General features: G+C 47.4%; 1 protein-coding gene and 1 long non-coding RNA gene across 3 annotated transcripts in view; both read right to left on the bottom strand.

The window, feature by feature from the left end:
• The window catches only part of CCR8 (C-C motif chemokine receptor 8), a 52357-nt gene extending 38160 nt beyond the window's left edge, over positions 1–14197 (bottom strand). For both annotated transcript variants that reach the window (XM_059937605.1, XM_059937604.1), the window contains exons 1-2: positions 13376–14197; positions 8958–9113 (exon numbers count right to left, since the gene is read on the bottom strand). In XM_059937605.1, the coding sequence (XP_059793588.1) occupies positions 8958–9113; positions 13376–13429 (210 nt within the window). In that variant the 5' untranslated portion in view covers positions 13430–14197. The remainder of the gene's footprint in view (positions 1–8957; positions 9114–13375) is intronic.
• Positions 14198–15054: 857 nt separating this feature from the next.
• The window catches only part of LOC132374107 (uncharacterized), a 98160-nt gene continuing 92236 nt past the window's right edge, over positions 15055–20978 (bottom strand). Inside the window, exons 4-5 of the long non-coding RNA XR_009505587.1 lie at positions 16124–16221; positions 15055–15420 (exon numbers count right to left, since the gene is read on the bottom strand). This is a non-coding gene — a long non-coding RNA (uncharacterized LOC132374107). The remainder of the gene's footprint in view (positions 15421–16123; positions 16222–20978) is intronic.

Genomic DNA, 20978 nt, shown 5'->3' on the forward strand with positions numbered 1-20978 from the left:
AATGACATTTTTCTCTCCCACCACTGCCCCTGCAAACCCGTACTGCTGACTGTTGACTCATTCTTCCCTACGTGGAAACCCCACACCTTTCTGAGTCACACTTGGCTGTTAATACTCTTTTTTTAAAACGTATTTTAAAAAGGTCAGTCCAATAAAATATCAAAGCATCGATCTCTTATCCACTTAACGCTTCCTGGTCCTCCAACCTGGGCCTCCTCAGGCTGAGGAAACTGTCCTGGGGGAGGGGAGTGGGTGGCTTCTCCTCCCCATCCTTCCCTTCTCCCCTCCCCACTCAATCTGCTGCCCTTCTTCCTCCAGGGCTGGGTTCAGATGGGGAGGAAAGGTGGAGAGCAGAGAGGGTCTATCAGGGCTGCTCTGGTCACAGCCTGGCACTGATGCCCTCTGTGTGGTAGTGCCTGAGGCTGCCTCTTTCCCATGGAGCGTTTCTGTGCATTTCTTTAGAAACTCCCACCACTGACCTGGGTGATACCTTCCCAGGTAGCCCACCTCTTGCTCTGCCACAGAGACACCTCACCTTGAGGACTTCACAGGCATGAGGAGGCTACCAGTCCTGGCATCTTCGGATTCCAGGAGACATAGTCTAGTCCTCCAAGGGATTCTCTTGAAATTTTCCTTTAATGGCTTCAAACGTCAAAGAAGCAGAAGGGGGTGGGCCCCGGGGAGAGGAGGGAAATACTCCAGGCTCCCTGAACTCTGTTTCTAAACACATCCTCTCCGTCCACTGCAGGTGCTATGGATGCCCAGGCCTGTGTGCTCTTAGCCAACCTGAGTTCATCTCACCTACAGTGGGCAGTTCCTGGAGGACCAGAAGCTTCCTCCCTCTGACTCCTGCCTCCGGGCTGGAAGCGCCCAGATTTAACAACCCAGGGGCAACGCTTAATCAGTGGAGAATGGGGTCAGCGCCGAGAGGCCGCAGCTCCCAGTTGTTGGTAGGACGATTGTGATGTTAGTTCTGCACAGAGCAGGGCAGGGACTAGGACAAGGCAAGAGAGGCACCAGGGTGCAAGATTTTAGACGGCACCTACCAGGGTCGTGCGAGAGTGGGTCCCTCCTTAATTTGGCACACTGAGTGCGTCACCCGAGTCCTGGCCCTGTCTCAGAGGGTCCCCAGTGGGATTAGGCCTCAGGTCCTCACAGCAGAAGCTACTCAGTAACATCAGGTCAGTTTCTTTCCCTTCCTTCTTTCACGTCCTGACTTCCTCATCCCTGCTGCCTGGAACTGAGGTAGGGGATATATAGGCCCCAGGCTGAGCAGCTGCAGCTGGTCTCCTGCTGATGCTTCAGTTGGGATACCAGCGGGAGCATTGGGCCCTGATTGGGTGCATTCTCATGGATTTCCTGGCCTGACACATGCTCAGAGTAGGTCCTCAGTCTAGGGGAAGGACAAAAGAAGGGAGAAGATGCCAGCTGGAATCCATCTTGGCTGAGAGATGCGTGCCCACACCAGGACCAGATATGGAGATGATTGGCCAGGAAAAAAACCGGAAGACTGCCCCTATTTAAGCAACCTAAGCTGTCCCATTGCACAAAACTCACTCCGAGTTCACCTGTGTGTTCCTTCACATGCTTCTAAAAAACACATATCTTTTTCACAATCTTGGTCTCTTTGCTGAATTCTTTCTTCAAAGAAGACAAGAACCGAGGTCCTTCTTCCAGCTTTTCACCACCAAAATCAGAACCACCTCCCAATAAACTAACTACACCCGAATCCTTGTCTCAGGTCTGCTTCTTGGCAACCCAAGACCATTTCCCGTGTCTCCTTATCAACCGTCACCTCATCTACCATTGAGGTGGTGGGAGTGAAGTTCACAGGACTGGGTATTTTAGCCAATCCTGCCTTTAGGCATCAGTCTCCCTGACCATAAACTGGCTCCTCCCTGGCGGCAGCCCTCCCTTCCCCTGTGGCCCCGAGCCTGTCATGCTGCCAGCAGCATAAACAAACCCAAGAGATGGGATAGTCCTGGCAACACTGGAGCCCTGCTTCCCACTGGGAACAGAATTACATCATAAGTGGCCTTCCCTCAGTTTTAAGAAATAAGCCCCCACACACAAAAATTAACCTTAACAACAAATGGAAACACTCCAAATGCCCAACAGTAGAGGATTAGTTAAATTATAGTATACCCATACAATGGAATACATGGGCATTCAAAACGATATTGTACCTCTATTCTTACTGATCCTGATGAATTTTCATAACATTAAATGATACAAAGATTAAAAAAAAAAAAGAAAGAAGCCCATAGAGGAGAGGTGGGCCAAGACCAGGAGGGGAGCTTTCTCTTAGATTTCAGTGCTCTGCCTTTAGCTCCCTCCCTCCTGGCATTCCTGCTCCCACAGCTTCCAGTTGCTCTGGCAGCCCTGAGTTCCGACCTGTCTCTCAGGCCAGAACACAAGATGCCAGCATGACAGAAGTAGGCACAAACTCCCGTGTCATCATGCCTACCCATGAAACAGGGCTGTGGTCTGGAGACTGGGGGAGCAGAGGAGAAAGTGTGGGAACAATTTACACTAGAGGAAGGACGTGGGCTTTGGGCCCAGAAGGTGACACATGCGATTATGAATTTGTAGAAAACGAGGAATTCAGGGAAGGGATTACTTTAGAGTCCTGGTGTGGTGTTACTGCTACACCAAGAAAACCAATTCCATCTTAGCGGCTGCTTTCTTGGGTCACTTCCGGCACCAAATGTTGCAAGTTGGGTTCCCTAGAAGCAGACTCTGAGAGGGAGATGAGGGTGCAGGGAGTTGATTAAGGGGTGCCCTTGGGGTCAACATCTGTGAGAGGGAGTAGAGGGAGGCAAGAACTGGGGAGACAGAGAGGTGAAGCTCTGAAGGCCTCAGCTCACCCTCCCAGGGAGCTCTGAAACTGGAATGACCCTTCTGAGATGCCTCGAATTTGGGTTGAGAAAGTTGGGCCTTTATAACCTGGTGTAGATCAGTCATTTGATGCAGGCTAGACCTTTGGCTAGGGGGCTTTCTTCAGCCAAAACAATTCCTGAGACGGCTGACAGCAGGGGGCCACCTGCCCGCAGCACTCCCAGAAGCTGGGGGAATAAGTCCTTCAGTCTGAAGGGAGACCAGGGGCACATCCCAATGTCCACTGCAGTCCTTTCCACCTGGGTCAACCTCTGCCGCCGGACAACAAGCTCCTTAAGGAAGACGGCAGAGGGAACGGCTCAGAGACCACCTTCACATCTCACAATGGACCTAACAACGAGTATGCCTTGGGCCACATTTGTTGATGCGTGGACAAGCTTCTTCCTCTGACTTCAATGAGCCTGCATTCTAAGAAATACAGCCCTGGTGTTGGCATGCAGGTAGGAATCTTTGTTAAATAGAGAAAGTCACTATTACTGAGCCCTTCTGAAGTGCTGGTTCCAGTTCTTCTGGTTGAGCTGGCTTGTGGGCTCGATTTCCTCAGGATGAGAAACTGAAGGAGGGGGCAGGAGAGGAAGTGGAGGAGGATGGCTGAGGCCCGGAGGGGTGAAGGGGGTGAGCAAGGCAGGGAGATGCACAGGGGGCAAAGAGACCAGGAAGGCACCAGTGAAAACTCAACCAGCATTGAAAATAGGACCAAGGTCTCGGGGCGCAGAAAGGAGGCTGATTCAGGGAACCTCCCGTCATCTCTCTCTCTCACACTCACCCACCTGAACCTCAGCTCTCCTAAGCCCACCGTCTGTCTGCTCCACTCAGCAGCTCCTGGTTGAAACACACATTACCTCCTGCCTAGTTGCACTTAGTTCCTGACAACAAGCCTCAAGCTGGCTTTCCTCATTGCCGGGCGATTCTACTCAATGTCCCTGATCAACTCAGCCTCCCAGCTTCCCAAACAACCATTTCACCCGGATACTCTGTCCCCATTCTCAGCCAATCAATGGTCTTGCTTCTGATTTCACTGAAAAACTAGAATCAATCAAAACAGCTATTTCACACACTGCCACTCCTTACTCAAGTTCAGTCTGTGTCAGGAGGCTCAGCCCGTGGACCTCTCCTCCTCTCTGTCCACCCAACTAGGTGCAGTCACTCATTCCCATGGCTTTAATACCATCAACAGGCTGGTCATGCCCACATTAATTTCTCTAGTCTAGCCTGTATTTCTTTCTTGAACTTGATTTGTACACGCAGTAGCCTACTCGACAGTTCCATTTGATGCATCTAAGTGAAATGTATCCCACATAAAATTCTTGATTCACCTTCCACAAACCTGGTGGAATTTGCCTCTGGATGAATGACATCTACATCCCCAGTTGCTCAAGCCAAAAACATAATCCACTAACTTCTCTCTTTGCCTCACCCTGCACTTCCAATCCATTAGCACGTCTTGTTGCTTCCACCTTCAAAATATATCCGAATCCACAGTATCTCTCACTCGAACTGCAGTGATAGCTTCCTCACTCTCCCCAGTCACTCATTCCTTGACAATCCCCACCCGGGTGACACTGTCTACTTCCTGGTCCATCCTGCACAGGCTATTTCCCGGGGAGGTAGCGTAAGGCAGGGGTGAGGGGACACACACGGGAGCCAGATGGCCTAAAGCAAAACCCTACCTATGATTAGCCATACGCCCTTGGGCAAAATTATTCAACCTCCTTCTTCCTCACATTCCTCACTTGTAATGGGAATAACAAATATGGATTTCCCTCATAGAACTCTTATGAGAATTAAAGGGAGTCCTCTTCCCTAATAGCTCAAAACTGTAATCATTTACTGAGCACCTGTGAGAGTCCAGGCTTCCTGCTCAGCCCAGTACACATTCCCGTTTCTCAAACTGGATACACATATACCTGGTGACAAGTGACAGTGGGCCAGAGGCACTCTAAGCCACAAGATAAATGTAAAAAAAAAAATCTTGAATATGGTTGACAATGGAGAAAGACGGTTCCAGGAAAAGGGACCGATTGTGTAATGCTGTGGAAGGAATAACAGCAAGGACTTAATTAATACTGACTGTGCCAGGCATTGTTCTAGGAGCTTTACAAATATCAGTTTACTTAATTTTCTAACAGCTCTATGAAGCAAGTCCGTTATTACGCCTGTTTTATAAGTGAAGAACATGAGGGAGTGGAGGTTGAGTAACTTGCTGAGGTCACCTGGCTAATCCAGACAGGAATGTGAATCAGGCAGCGTGGCTCCAGCGTGGGTCCCTCTAGCCTCCACCTTACAGGGCCTTGCTGTGAACAGCTGCCAGGGGACAGACATGAAAGGACACAGGTTTCACCAGAAATGAGTGACTGGAAAGAGACAAATGGATAAGAAAAGAGATGGGAATGAAGAATCACGGCTTCAGGTGCTCTCAACCTGGGCTTGAATCCCAGCTCAGCCACATTGTGACCCAGTGCACAAGTTTCTCACCTGTAAAATGAGTTCATAGCTATGTCTTAGGCTGCTGGGTACAGAAAAAGCACCCACTGCTTATTAACCATGCTGCTTCTTTAGGATCTTCTTCCTGTTATTACAAAAGAGTTGAGTTCTTCTAGATCCTGATTTTCTGTCTAGTTGCTTTACCTACTGTTGAGGGAGGGTTGTTAAGTCCACAATTACCATTGTTGATGTGTCTTTTTTTCCTTCAGTTCTATCAGGTTTTGCTTCATATATTTTTCAGCTCTGTTGACTGGTGCATACACATTTACAGATGCTATGATAAAAGGGTCAATCCACCAAGAAGATATAGCATCTGTAAATGTGTATGCACCAGTCAACAGAGCTGAAAAATATATGAAGCAAAACCTGATAAACTAAAGGAGAAAAAGACACAGCAACAATGATATTGTGGATTTTAACAACCCTCCCTCAACAATAGATAAAGCAACTAGACAGAAAATCAGGATCTAGAAGAACTCAACTCTACCATTGACTAACAGGATCTAATTGACATTTATAGAATACCCAACAACAGCAGAATACACATTCTTTTTAAGTGTTCAAAGATCAAATACTAATAGAGACCATATCTTGGGCCATAAAATAAACCTCAACAAATTTAAAAGAATTTAAATCATACAGAGTGTATTCTCTGACCATAATGGAACTTAACTAGAAATCAATAACAGAAAAATTTCCAAACACTTGGAAAGTAAACAACACACTTCTGAATAACCCATGGGTCAAAGAGAAAGTCTCAAGGGAAATTACACACACACACACACACACACACACACACACACACCGAATTGAGTTATTTTCAGTGCCATTCAGGCTAACGGCATGATTTGCAGAGGGTCAACATTGTTCTAATAGATAATACTGATCATAGCCAATGTATTGAACACTCCAACTTGGTACACTACATACATGGTCACATAGAGTGTCCCATTTAATTATCACCAAAACTCTAAGAAGGATGGGTTTCTACTATTTTTCCCACTTTGTTAATGAGGAAGCAGAAGCTTAAATTAGCTAAGTAACTTGTCCAAGGTCACAGAGCTAATAAATGGGAAGATCAGCTTAAACCCAGGCACCAAAGTTCTGTGAAAATGTTAGGTTTCAGGGGACACCAGGGAACCTGCTACAGATCACAACCCTACCCTAACCAACTCCTTTATAACTAAGTCATATCTCAACACTCTTACCAAAACACTGCCCACCATCTGGTGAGGAATAGGCTTTCTCTTCAGCCCCTGATAACTGCCAGGAGGTGGGAAATTCAAAGAAGGGAGAGGAGGACCACAGAGTCCTTCATTTGAGCAGGAGAGATGTAGAAATCTCTGAGGTCGTAAATGCTAATACCTCTCCAGGTATGAGTCAGAGGGTTCACTGAGAACATCAAAATAGTTTCATTTCCAGAAAAACAGCAGAACAGAAATAAAAATAGCTTTCTGACCTATGAAATACGGAAAAGTTCATATGTTTTTTCAAGGGTCAGGGGGAAGAGTGGTATGCAGGGGATTTTAAAATTGTACTTAATTTTTACTTTTAGCCCTATAATATATGCAAAAAATTTAAACAGTATTCAAAGTTCATAACAAAATATAGCTGCCCCTTGTCCCCCCCCCCACACTAGCCCCCCACTCCAAAAAGGATCACCAAAGATACTTTTAGTTGTTTTTCCCCCTCTGGTATTTACCATCAAAATTTCTAAATAGTAGGCTTATCCTGCTATTTCTCAATTCATAACTTTTATTTTCTGTTGATTTGCTGTTGAGGAAGTTGAGGATTTAGTTCTCTTACCCTTCCCACCTCCTTTAAGCTCATATTACATTTCAGAAAGATGGCTCCCAGGTCCTCATAGTTGACAACACACTGTATACAGACTTCTAGGTCTTAGGGGTTTTTTCATGTCATTGAAAACTTCCTCATAAATGCCATTTTAATGCATAATGCCTCATCATACAGAAGTCTCTAACTTTTTTCAACTGCTTCCTTATTTTGGAATTTGGGATTTGGGTTGATTTCAATTTTTTTTTCTATCGTAAATAATGTTGTAAAAGTACACTTGAACATACATTTTAAAAACATGTTTCAACATCTCCTGGGGATTCTTAAATGTGGAATTAACGAATCAAAGTACATATATGTTGTCAACTATGAGGGGAAAAATGGCCACAGAAAATACACTGGATGGTGTTAAGATCAAATACAGAATAAAAATAGAGGGTTAACTCTCCTTGTTGCAAATAAGGGAGGAGACTTCTCTCCCCCTCCCTTTTGTTTCAGAATTTCTTTGTTCTTTTCAAATGTACATAAATCTTTATAATGACCTCATAACTGAGGATCATTTCCTGAGGACCTGGGAGCCATCTTTCTGAAATGCAAACCATCTCCCAGTTTCTGTGGGAGGATAAGAACCTAACTTTGGTACTCTCTGTTCCAATTTGCAATGAGAAGTTTGTTTCTCCTCTGATTAAAGCCAACACAAGGGGTCTCCCCGATTACTTAGGTAAATTTGGAACCAACTACGTGTGACAAAAGGTACTGCTCCTCTTACTAGGGGACTAGTTATTGTTCACCTTGAGAAAGTGTGTGTAATGGGCTGTATCTGCTTGGCTATGTAGGGGGGTGCGATTACTTTCCATCTTTGCAATCTCTTTGCGGATTGTCTGTTATGCGATCACATTCTGGTTTAATATAGTATATTCAATAATAAAACAGCTTTCTTCCTCTGCTACCTTTGTGGAGAAGTTTTCTGCGTTGGGAGAAGATTTTGCTTTTGTAAACTATATTCTCTCTGTAACTGAGCAGGACCCTGTGGGGCCTTCCCAGGACAGACCCCTCCCCGCAAGTCCTCTGCTTCAGTTCCCCTCTGAAGTACCTAGATAACACTATTTGCTGCACATTTCCTGAGTGGTTTTACAATGCTAAAACCACCACCAAATGGAAGAAGTTAACTACATGATGGCCAAGAACACGTAGGCCCCAGACCTACTGGAGCCTGAGGATTGATAATGTTAGCTCCTGTGACACCACCCTGTTACCTCACCATCAGCCAATCAGAGAATTGTGCACGAGCTGATCACATACCCCTCAATGCCCCCTCCCTCACCTGGCCTTTAAAAATGCCTCCCTGAAACCCATCATGGAGTTCAGGTTTTTTGAGCACTAGCTGCCCCAGACTCCTTGTCTGGCATCTTATGATAAACACTGCACTTTCCTTCACCACAACCCAGTGTCAGCAGACTGGCTTTACTGCACAGGAGCCAGGGGACCCAAGTTTGGTTCGGTAACACCTCAACAATGGCACTCTGCCATAATGATATTAACAATGGCCCGTGGATGGAGTGGAATCCCACCTGTTAATAAGCTGTCAACTCATTGCTATGATTCGTTTTTTATACCAGAGAGTGAAAGTTTGTGTGTGCACCTGGCGTTGGAAATCTCAGGCTTAGCACCCCATCCTGCTGCTCTTCAGACCCTCTTTCAAAGTATGACCGTTTCATCCTTTTCAATCTTTTGTTTGTTTCGTGGTTCCTAAACATTAGAGATGGCACTGGACATCTTACCCATGTCTTGTGTTGTCCTCTCCCCTCCCCACTGAGAAACAGCTGCTCATCACACCTTGAAATTGAGGTGATTTTCACCTTCTTCTGTCCTTGAACTTTCAAGCATAGACTATGACAAGTTTCCAAGATGCACCAGCTGCCGCTCCCGATCAGACCCTGTGGGGAAAGAGTTTATTGAGAGAGTCTGCTAGCAAGACACACAGTACAATCTACTGTGACGTAATTCACAGAAATGATATCCCATCACCTTTGCCACATCCATATTCCATGGTTAGAATCCAGTTGCAGGTCTTGCCCAGCTCAAGAGAAAGGGATCACACAAGGGTGCGAATAGCAGGAGGGGGGATAATTGGACCATCTTCAAGTCTGCCCACCACAGTCTTCGGAGACTTTTGTTAGACACAGGCTCACACTTCCTCATTCTGTGTACCATGCCTCCTAACCTTCCTTCATATTTTCTCCCCTTTTGTCCTTCTGCAGTGCATTCTGGTAGTATCTTCAGATCTTTCTTAAAGTTCACAAATTCTTCTTCTCCTGAGTTTAACCTTAACTCATCTGTTGCATTTTATATTTTCAGTCATTTTGTATTTTTTATTTCCAGAACGTCTACTGGTTTTTATATCACACAAACTACTTTCCATGGCCTTGTATTTCATCATATCCCACTATCTTTCTTTATTTCTTTAAATATATTAATATACTCATTTTATAGTCTTTATTTACAATTTCTGTATCCAAAGTCCTCATGGGTCCGGTCTTGAGGTTTGATGTTTTTGGTTAATTCTGATCCATGCTGGCTCAGTTCCATGTGTGTTTTGATTTTTGATTGTGAACTCGTATTACTTGGAATTTTACCTATGGTGATGCCAGACAGCTTCAGTTTACCCCTCTAGAGTAAACCCTTTTCCACCCTGCTCTGCCTATTTGGATCTATTTGGACCACATCAGGTATTTAATCCTCTGGATTCCTTCCTGTGAAGCTGCCTCAGCTTGACTAGGTTCCTCCCTCCAAGATCCCTGCTCCTCTCAAGGTAATCTACTGTACATGACTCCATCCAGTTCTGGAAACCTCTCCTTCCCTTTGTCCTTTTAAGCCTAAAGGTGGTAGCAGTTCATCTTGCCATTATGCTGTGGGGACTAGGTTACTACACTAGTCCCTGTGGTGCCTCTACTTGCCCGTACCTTTGTAAATAGCCCTTTATAAATCAACCGTCTGTTTCCATCTCTATGGACCCAGCTGTTTCCATACTGGACCCAGCTTATGTGCCTCCCCAGAACTGCTCAGCCCTGCTGGCCTTCTGAACACTGGCTGCTTCCTAGCCGCAGTGCCCCAGTGGTGGCCCACACGGTCTCTGCCATTGTTAAGTCTAGGCTTCCGCCTTGCCAGCCTCAGTTCCTAGTGCTGCTGGTGCGTTAGCCTCCCCAGGGATGACGTGAAGGCGGTAGGGCAGCCTCCGTCGTGTCCACCGCACTGGGAGACTTGACAGCTCTGCTTCTAGGTCTGACCTGCCGGCATCCATGGGGCGTCTGGCTTTCCCAGCAGCTGCCCCGAGAGCCCAGGCTACACAACCCAGAAATGCAGGGAAGTGAACGCCCCACAGGGGAAATGTGGACCAAAAGAGACTTAAGAGAAGACAAAGAGCTGAGGATTAAACTGCTTGCCCTTTGTCCCTGTAGGTAACTGTTCTAAGAGGCAGAGGTTCCCTGGGTCTCTGGCAGAGGTCCCACATGACCTGGCGACCAGTGTACTTTCTGTGAAGCTGTGGCCAGCTCAGGAACAAACCACTTTATACTGCTTTTCCTCTCCCAGCCTCACTTTCCTTTTTCCTTCACTTTGTTCCCTTGACTCATACATCCCAATACGGCATTACTACACAGGCTCTGCCTCAGCCTCTGTTTTCTAGGGACACAGCTAAGACAGACATTGAGGGGGCTGCCCTTTGTGGAATCCTGCTTTGTGTGGGCCTCAGACAAGGCTCCCACCCTTCCCAGCCCAGACTTTGTCTCCATCCTCCTTGCTGCAGGGGCACAACCCATGAAGACCAGGCTCCTGGCCTGAGGCACCACGGGGTGCCCAGGGCGACGAAGGCTCCGGCTGCCCTCACCTTTCTGGATTTGCATCCCAGGCTCTAAGGTTTTCCCTTGCTTTTCTGCCACATCAGTATTATATATTTTATTTTATTTTACTGTATTGTATTGTATTGTATTGTATCCTATTCTATTCTACTCTATTTTATTTTGCCGCGCCACACGGCATGTGGGATCTTAGTTCCCCGACCAGGGATTGAACCTGTACCCACTGCAGTGGGAGCGCAGAGTCTTAATCACTGGACCGCCAGGGAAGTCCCCCAGTCATTTATTTTAAAAGGTGTTGTTAAATAATTATCCAGCATCTTAGGTGTTCTGTACCAGGAGGGTGCCCCTAGACTTTCTCATTGCCTATATTACCTGGAAATTCTCTTTCTTTCTCATTTTTTTTTTCTCTACCTCTTCTTTCTTTTCCTCGGTCCACTGTCTTTCATCCCTCCCAGGATTTGACATAGATGTGTCTCTGGAAAGCCTCCACACTGAATCTCTGGGATTCAAAGTTCTGCACCCCCCAGCCCCAGCCTCAGCTCAGGGTTCCATGTAGTGTATCTACAAGAGAACTTGATAAATCTGCTAGAACTGGGTGGTCAGGCAAACAGCAGGCAAGCACAATAGGTGTATAGCCTGGAGAGGTCCTAGGGAGGATGTGGTCCCTCCGTTTCATCATGCTGAGTGGGAAACGGGCATACACGCGTGGGCTTAGCCCTCCAGCCAGCCAGCCCTGCTTCTCACACACAGTTAGAGGGAGGGTTGAAAGAATGACTTGAAAGTGTTTCGAAAATAGCTGTCCATGCCACAGACGGTCAACTTACGTACGGCTCTGACTCACTGTGCAGGGAAGATGCAGTGTGCGCCCTGTGGTCACAGTGAGGCTCCTAATGACATCATCCATGAGCCGCAGTGCCAGCCTGTGTGCCCCATATGAATTGTTCAGAATCGGTTACCCAGCAAACGGAGAGCCAGGGGAAAAGCAGTTGTAAATAAAGACAGAGAAGAATGAGCAGTTTCACGAATCCTCTGTGTGCCAGCTGCCTGCCTTTCTGAAGGTCTGTCTGACTGTTTCTCCAGCCCAGGTGTCACCTGAGCAGGTATCCTTCTGGAGTCTGGTCACCCACAGTGTGGTGTGTCCAATGACCACCCTTGGGATGGGGGTCCTAGGTGCAGAGCTGAATTCAAGGACTCTCAAAGCTATTCAGGCAGCTTTTCCATGGGGGCCTCTAGCGAAAAATCCATTCAGTACAGGATTAAGTCTTGGCCCCCTTGTCCAGCTGCCTTGCCCCTCGCCCTGGATGTTCCCTAGGGCCCTGGAGAGTGGCCTAGTGGACCTCATGGCCTCACATTTTTCCTCCCCACTGGGGCTTTTAACTTCTGTGTCCCTCTTCCCTCATCGGATCTCTGCTTCCCTCTGTCTTCAGCAGATTCCTTGTCTGTTCTTGTGCTTTACCATTTTCCTTGTCTTTGGCAAACTCGATGAGTCAATGTCACCATCGTCTGTGTGTGTTTTGGTGCGAGGCAGAAGCCTAGCAAAGCAGGGCTTGAGGTGTGCACCCATTGCGTTAAAAGAGGTGCGTGACTTCAGGTCTGCCTGCAAAGGGCTCCTGATCGTGTGGGGGCAGGAGGGGTGCTCGGTGAATGGATTCAGCTGTTCTTCTGAAATGTTCCCTCAGAACATCCCTTTCAGCCTTTCTCTAGCAGAAGTCCTTTCAAGGCAAGCATTTTCTCTCCTGAAGCCTGGCTTTCGCTCACTCTTGCTCCTGCCTGTCAAATTTATTTTCTGCCAGTCTGTCTGTCTGTCTGTCTCTGCACCTGAGTGCTCTCCTCACTGGCTCCTTCCCCCGGAGAGGTGAGGTGAGCAGTGCCTCAGAACAGGGTGCAGGCCCCCAGGTCTCGGCCTGGAGAGGAGGGAGGGTGACACCTGCTGGGCGACTGCTGAGTCCACCCGGCCTTGCCCGGCTTCTGGACCCTTCCGAGCAGAACTGCTTCCTGCTCCCACTCTGCCATCTGGTGGGAAGGAGCCCCAAGCCTGAGGTTCAGTGCCCCCCACCCCTGCACCCAGTGCCTGCACCCACCAGCCGCCTGGCCCCCTGGGTTGTCTCCCTTTGGCCCTGCAGGGGGTCCCCAAGATGAGCACAAACACTTTGAGAGTTTTAGGGCTTGGATACCACATCCCAAGAAGCATGGGATCTCCCAAAGAACAGGGTCAAGCTGGGCTTGTGACCACGGCCCCTCTGAGAGGGACACAGGAAGGGGAGGCCCGCCCTCGGTGAGGAGGAAGGCCCCAGGTGTGCGAACCGCCCCCCCCCCAGGCCCGGCTTCCCTCAGGCACTCACCGCGTGGTGACCTTGGGCAGTGGCCGCCCCTCCCAAGCTGGGGTTGTGCTCCATAGCCTGAGGGTGACCGCGGCTCCCTTGGGAGCTGCCACAGGAAATGACGACAAGGTAAACGTGCAGCTGTCCATGTAGGTCAGGTCAAAATGTTCCTGTAAACCTCCAACAAGACAAATGTCATTCTCTGTTCTGCAACTTTTTATCTCTATAGGGATGGCAAAGTGTTATATCTTTAAAGGTCAGAGTCTTGAGAAGGGGCTATCCTATGTATCTCAGGCTATAGGCAACATTCTTAACCGGAAGCAAAAGCAATAGAATACAAAGGTTAAAGTAAAAGAAACATCTGATATGGAGTGAGATTTGTTCTTCCCTGTTATAAGGGGAACATGTTGGCAGCAGGACATAGGAGTGGACGGACACAGTCCCTGCGCTCATGATGTTTCTGTTTAATGAGCAGACAGACATCAAACACACTCTATGTCCAAGAGGGTGGTGGTGAAGTGGGACCGGTCCTGTGAAGAGGAAATAAAGGACTGAGAGAATTGACGCAGTGGGAGAACCTAATGCAGCTGAGAGGGTCAGGGGGTCTCTGTGTAGAACCCACTTGCTATCTAAAGAGACAGCCAAGTAGGGAGAGGAGGGGAGGGAGGGGAGGGGAGGGAGGGGCCAAGACCAGAAAAAGCTTAGAATCTTAGGAACTGAAATGAGTTCATAGCTGCTGGAGTATACTGTAACATGAGTTTAAACCAAGGGATCCTGCCAACTGAGCAGGGTGGTTCACACAGAAAACGTGCTGCTCCTCTGTTCCCCTGCCACTGGGCTGCAGGAACTTTTCCCTTTGCCCATTTGGCAGAGAGACAAAGCCTTAAGGTCACCTCTCCCCCACCCCCATCCGCCCCTGGCCGCCTCCAACACCTCACAGAGGGTGGGACAAAAACAGGTCTTCCCCGTTGGACAGCTCTGAGGAGTGTCTGGCTTCCGACAGATGTCATAAGCACATTCACCAGGACCAAAAGCTTTAGATCAGTGTCTTCCAGTAGTGTCCAACAGCAAGAGCCACACACATAATTTTCTAGTAGTGATTTTAAAAGTAAAGAGAAACAGGTAAAATTAATGTTAACAAAATACTTTAGTAAACCCAATACCTCTAAAATATTATCATTTCAACATGTAATTAATATAAACATTATGAATGAGATATGGTACATTCTTTTTTTTCATGCTGAGTCTTAAAAAAATCTGGTAAATATTTTATACTTACATGACAGTGCAATTGAGACTAGCCACATCACCAGTGCTCCACAGCCACGTGTGGCCTGTGACCACTGCATTGGACAGTGCAGCTCTAGACACTGCAATTTTGAAACCACGGCTCCCCAGAGAGACCGGCCCACTGGCACAGAGAAGCTTTAGAAGAATACTCAGGGAGACAGACAGCACGTACAGCAACTAGTGTAGAATTACAAACAGGGTGCTCTCTACTCCAGGGAGATACAACCAGGCTAAGTCGTGAGCTTGGCCTGGAGCACGGCCCAGACCTCCCCTCTGGCAGTGTACCCATCAAACACCCCTCCCCAGTGCCCTGAGTCTACCCTCATCCATCTCTTTTTTTTTAAATTTAATTTTATTTATTTTTTTATACAGCAGGTTCTTATTAGTGATCCATTTTATACACATTAGTGTATATATGTCAATCCCAATCTCCCAGTTCATCATACCCTCATTCATCTTGCCAATACTTTTTTTTCTCCTCAAAGAACTGAGTGTAACTTGTCTTTCTCTTTTTTTTTTTTTTTTTAAGTTTTCACCTGTATTATTACCTTCAGATGCTGAAAGAGGACAACAGAGCCATTGTGATGTGGTAGAAAGAACACTGCCCAGGGCATCAAAGAAGGCAGAATCCAGTTCCTGTCCATCTTTTACCAGACCTGTGGTCCATAGTGAGTCACAAGTGTCAGTACAGTGTGGTAAGGAAGAGCTCGGATTCCAAAGTCAGACTGCAGCTCTAGGTCCTGTACTGTGCCCATTTCTGTGCCTTCACATCCTTTCTGTAAAATGGGAACAGTATCAGTGTTGTTTGAGTATTAAACAAGGTAACAATTGCAAAGCACTTAGCACAGAGCTTGGCACACGGTAAACATTAATAACTAGGATGATGATGATTATGTTTTACCTGTTGTTATCTCTGCACCTGTTTTCTTGGTTGTAAAGTGGAGATAATCATGCCTCATGAACCTGCTTTATAGGGTTCTGTGAGGCTTACAAGAAATAAAGAATGTGAAAACACTTTATAAAACTGGGAAGCCCTTTATCAAGTCCAAAAATTACTTCTTAGTCCCACAGCCTAGCTGTAAACAGCCTTTGCAAATTGAGAATTCGGAAGGGGAGTCTGTGTGATACCCGTAGCTCCATCACTGGACGAGGTGAGGCCTAAATACCCAGCTTCAGCACTCTTTTCCTGGGTAAACTCTGACTTCAGCTCTGTTTTATCATCTCTATGATGGGCTGAGGACACCCAGCTCGCAGGCCAATGGATTGAGGGTCAATTGAGCCCCTGACTATGGTGTGCCTGGCACAGGGTCTGCCTGACTTGGGGCCCTGGAGGGGACCTTGCTGCCCACACCTGCCTCAGCCAGGCCTGGGCCAGCAGTTCACGTGACAACCACAAAGGGGAGCCTCAAAGCTTCCACTGAGGGAATGGTTCACCAACCCCACCATCAACAACCCCTCTATTCCCTGTTCCCCCCTCACCTGCTTTTCTCTCAGGGCCAGGAGGAAAGCCCTTTAGGAAGGAGTGATGGTCATCCACCCTGAGTCTGCCCAGAGGCATCTGCTTTGGGTTCGGTAACCTGCAGAGAAACAGCCAGACACTGCATGTATGTAAATTTCTGACTTGGGGTGGATTTCCTGCCTACTCCACTCAACCTACCAGCTGAGTGGCCTGGAGTTACTCTAACCTCCTTGGGCCTCAGTTTCCTGCCCTGCAAGGGAGATGGTGCCTATGGGAGAGTTTTGTAAACCGTGGCCTGAGCTGCACGTGCAGTCATGGTCATCCTTCTTATTGTCCCCATTCTGTGGGCTCGACCATATCAGATTCCCTAATACAGGAAAAGAGGGAAAACTCCCCTGTTGGCTGCCTGACTGTTAAGCTCCCACCTGAACATCACAGATGCTCAGACAGGGCCACTCCACAACAACAAAAAGACTAGCCCCACCCTCCCACATACACACCTGGACCAACACTGGTGATTGCTGCCCCGTTACCAGGGACAGCTCTAGCCCATTTCAATACTCCCACCACCCAGGCAAAGGTTATTAGACTCCCAGTCACTGAATTCCCCTGCTTCTTGACAGCAGCTGATCCAGAACGAACCCTGCCTTCTGTATCCCTCCAAAGACTCATCCAGCACAGGCCCAGATCCTTTAAGTCCCTCCCTACCCACCGTCACTCAAGAATCCTTACCGAGGGAGCATCTTGGATGGAACAGGACCACAGAGAGTGAAGAGGGTTCTAAGGGGACAGGTAGTTGTCTGTCATCAAAGCCCTGGAGACCCCAGGAGAAGGGGGCACATTGAGCGACCCCCCAGTGTGTGAGGCCTATAACCCACCCTCTCGACTCTGTACAGCTTGGTCCTTCTGGCCTGTCCTCCCAGGTGAATGCTTCACCAAGACCTCTTAGAAAGAGAGTGTTCCTTCCTCCATGTATCCCCAGAATGCAGATTTTTATTACCCTGTTTGGGACCTTCTTGCCTTGAATAGTAATTCTTCATTTCCTGAGGGCCCACAATATTCCAAGCACCATATGATGTGCTTTACATGTGTCATTGCTAATCCTCACACCATCCTTGCCACATGGACTATTAGCCTGATTTTTTACAATAAGGAAACTCAGGCTCAGAGAAATAACTTGACCGAGGCTTGAGTGGCAGGGTCAGGATTTGAACCATGACAATGTGACTCAAAATCATTGTGGGTCTGCAGGTTCTTCACAGAACTGTAACACAAAGGCTTGCCAGTTTCACCTGCACATACCACTCCCTCTCAAGAATGCAACTGCTGCAGATTTTTTTTTGTCAGCAAAGGCATGTGCTTTGAGTAAAATCAAGGGGACTCCCACAGCCAAAAGCTGTCCTCTAGGCCCGTGCTGACTGCCTGCCCAGCCTGAAGCTCTGGGCCTTGGGGAATGCTGGGGAGAGGCGGAGACACAAGGAGGGAGAAGACAGTGCTTGGTGGACAGAGGCAAGACAGACCACTCCCCTGTCCTTCTGATAATTGCTGATTGCTCAATGTTCCCTGAGCCGTCTCTTTTTGCAACCTTGAAGTGTGGAAGCCAAACTGAGATCGAAACTGTGGAGGGATCGGGTAGAGACCCTGCCCTGTTCATCTTTATGTCACAAGCAACCAGCCCTATGCACAGGGTATGGCATGCAGGAGGTGCTTAATAAGTACCCAATAAGTGAGTGAGCAAACAAGTGAGTCAGAGTGGTGATGCGTGGCATACATACAAAAGTGCAATACAGAATAGGGGTGGTTACCAAACACTACTTAAGAGTTAGCCTGCAAACGAAGACTTGTTTTGGAATAAAGGGACACTTTTGCTTTAATTTGCAAATAAGCCTGTACGACTTCTGCCTCATTCTACTGAGATTAAGAAATAATTCAACCCAAATGAGACTCCTGGAGAAGAATGACAGACACATTTTCTCTTTGTTTGTTTAAAAACTTTTTTCCAGTATTTATTTCCAGCTTTATTGAATATAATTGACATATAATATGTAAGTTTAAGTGTTAATGTGTAAGTTATTCTGTACTATGTGATGATTTGATACACGTATACATTGCAAAATATTTACCACAACAAGGTTAGTTAAAGCATCCTTCACCCTGTTCCCGAGTCCAAGCTTATACTACTCTCCACATGAAAGCCCAATAAATTGATAGATGAGGTGTTGGGACAAGGAATAGAGACTTTATTTGGAAAGCCAGCAGACCAAGAAGATGGCAGACTAGTGTTCCAAAGAACCATTTTACCTGAGTGAGAACTCAGAGTTCTTTTATACTAAAAGGGGACCAGGTGTGGCTGGCCGTTGCAGACTTCTTGGCGCTGGCCAGAACCCGGAAGGGATGTGATAATCCTTTGTTCTTGTGGCAGTCCACATAGATCTGGTCATGATATTCCTCCAACAAGACAATTGTTATTCTCTGTTCTGCACCTTTTTATCTCTATATGAATGGAAAAGTGTTACATCTTTAAAGGTCAAGCCTGGGAGGCAGAGCCTTGAGAAAGGGCTACTATGTGTATTTCAGGCTACAGGCATCATTCTTTCACAAAGGTGCAGAGCCAGAATAACTAAGCATAGCAAATAGAGCACAAATGTGAGAGCTAAAGGAATAGATCCAATATGGTGTCAGGTTTGTTCTTCTCTATTACAATTCTCCCCTGTCAATGTCCATTCCACAATCTTCTGGGAAAAGGGGTGATGACCACTCTGGCTACTTCCTGCTGAACAGAGGCCATGAGGGGGTAATTGTGTAATGGAATTCATCAATTTGGGACTGGAAGTATTCCCGAGGCCCAGGCTGGGCATGAACAGTTTGCATTGGATCCCCTTTTTATGGTCCTTCACAATACTTAGACAAGCACTTGAATGTACATATAAACTTGGAATAAGGATACCCACGAAGCTCTGCGCTATGCTATCTTTGTATCTTTTTTTTTTTTATACAGCAGGTTCTTTATATCTTTAAAGAGGGTTATTTCCCCTCTTTGGCCACACCTGGAGATAGTTTTATTGAAGCATTTCCTTTCTAACAAGTGGCTGTCACCAGTGTAGTGAAACAAGAGAAGAGCAAGAGTCATCATTACTTGTGTAGTGAAACAAAAGAGAAGAGCAAGAGTCATCATTACTTATCTGGTAAGAGGCTTGACTCGAAACAGCAACTTAAGATCTTCTAATGTCTCACAAGGCCAAGTCTATTTTTCTTCATCCTGTCCAGTTTCTAGAGGAGTGAGTTCTACTTGGGTGTGGTAAATCCATGGTCTTATCCTGGCTAATTTATCAAAATGAGGAGTGGGTGTTCTGCAGCACCTTGTATGGTCCTGTCCACTTAGAGGCAAGTTGATGTCCCAGTCCTTGTTCTCTCCAGGTTTTGAGGAGGACTCAATCCCTGGGCTGGAAGGGGTGCAGTACCATCTCAGTTGGGTAGGTGGACCTACTGGAAGCAAATTCTTGAACAGAAGTTCATATAGGGCCCAATTCTTAACAGAGTTGTTGACTGCTAGGTCCTTTAAGACATCTACAGATTCTCCTGCCCAGGCAGACACCTGGAATGGCCTACCACACAATATTCCTGAAGGGCTCACTTCTGGGAGCCACTCTAATCCATAGCAAGGCAACTGGCAAGACCTTATTCCAAGTTGGTCTCCTGACATATTTTAGCAATGCTCTCTTTGAATATGTGATTCATTTTCTCAGTTTTTCCTGTTGATTGTGGTCTTCAGGCTGAATGTAGTTTCCAGCAATATGCAATGCTTTAGATACCTGTTGGGTTATACTGGAGACAGTGCAACTGTCACTTTGAAGGGTGCAGGCAATCCAACTTGGGCAATAATTTCCTTAAGGAGGGATTTAACTACTTCAGATGTTTTTTCTGTCCAGGTGGCTTATGCTTCCACTCATTCTGAAAAAGTGTCCACAGGGAATTCCCTGGCAGTCCAGTGGTTAGGACTCTGCGCTTCCACTGCTGGGGGCCCAGGTTTGATCCCTGGTCAGGGGACTAAGATCCTGCATGCCACATGGCACGGCCAAAAAAAAAAAAAAAAGAAAAAGTGTCCACAAACACTAACAAGTATCTGAAGTTTCCTGCAGCTTGAGGTATTTGAAAGTCTATCTGCCAGTCCTCAGTGGGGCAGGCTCCTCTATATTGAGTTCCCACCTGGGGGTGTCTAGCAGCAGTCTTTGGATTATTTTTCACACAAATTTTAGCCTGGCCAAAGGCAGGGAAAGGTGGCCTGACACTGAGGCCAGGGGGAGACCGAGAAAGGAAATGGGGCAGTGGAGTTCCTCAAACGCCAGCAGGTCAGCCACCCCATAGCGCTGCAGTCCCAGCCACAGCTGGTCCTGGCCGGTGAGTCCATGCTGGGGATGGGGAGAAGGCAAGGTGGAAGCCTGCAACGCAGCCCCACCCTCAGGAGACCACATGAGACCAGGGGCACCCTGGGCTCAAGCTGTGAGAAGGGCAGTGGGCAGCCAGGGAAGGCCTTGTGGGGGTGTGGTCACTGACCACTTGATAAACACGTGTGTTGAGGGCCCACTTGTGCCAGACCCTGGCTAGGTCCTGGGATAGGGATGGACTAGGAAGAGGCTTGGCCTTGAATATGACTCAGGCAGGTAAGGAAGTGGTGGGAAGGCAGCGCAGCCGAGGTGGCTGAGATACGAGTTACAGTCAGAGAACCAGCTGGCCAGGGCAGGGAGCAGGAGCACGGCCTGTACAGCAGGGCCCAGCCAGGTGCCACATCCCGCTGGAGCAGCCTGTGCCACTGCCCATCAGATACAGAACTTGGGCTTGACTGCAGGGTATAGGGGATCACTAAATGCCTTGAAG

This window comes from Balaenoptera ricei, chromosome 11 (assembly GCF_028023285.1).
Source record: "Balaenoptera ricei isolate mBalRic1 chromosome 11, mBalRic1.hap2, whole genome shotgun sequence".
NCBI lineage: Eukaryota > Metazoa > Chordata > Mammalia > Artiodactyla > Balaenopteridae > Balaenoptera > Balaenoptera ricei.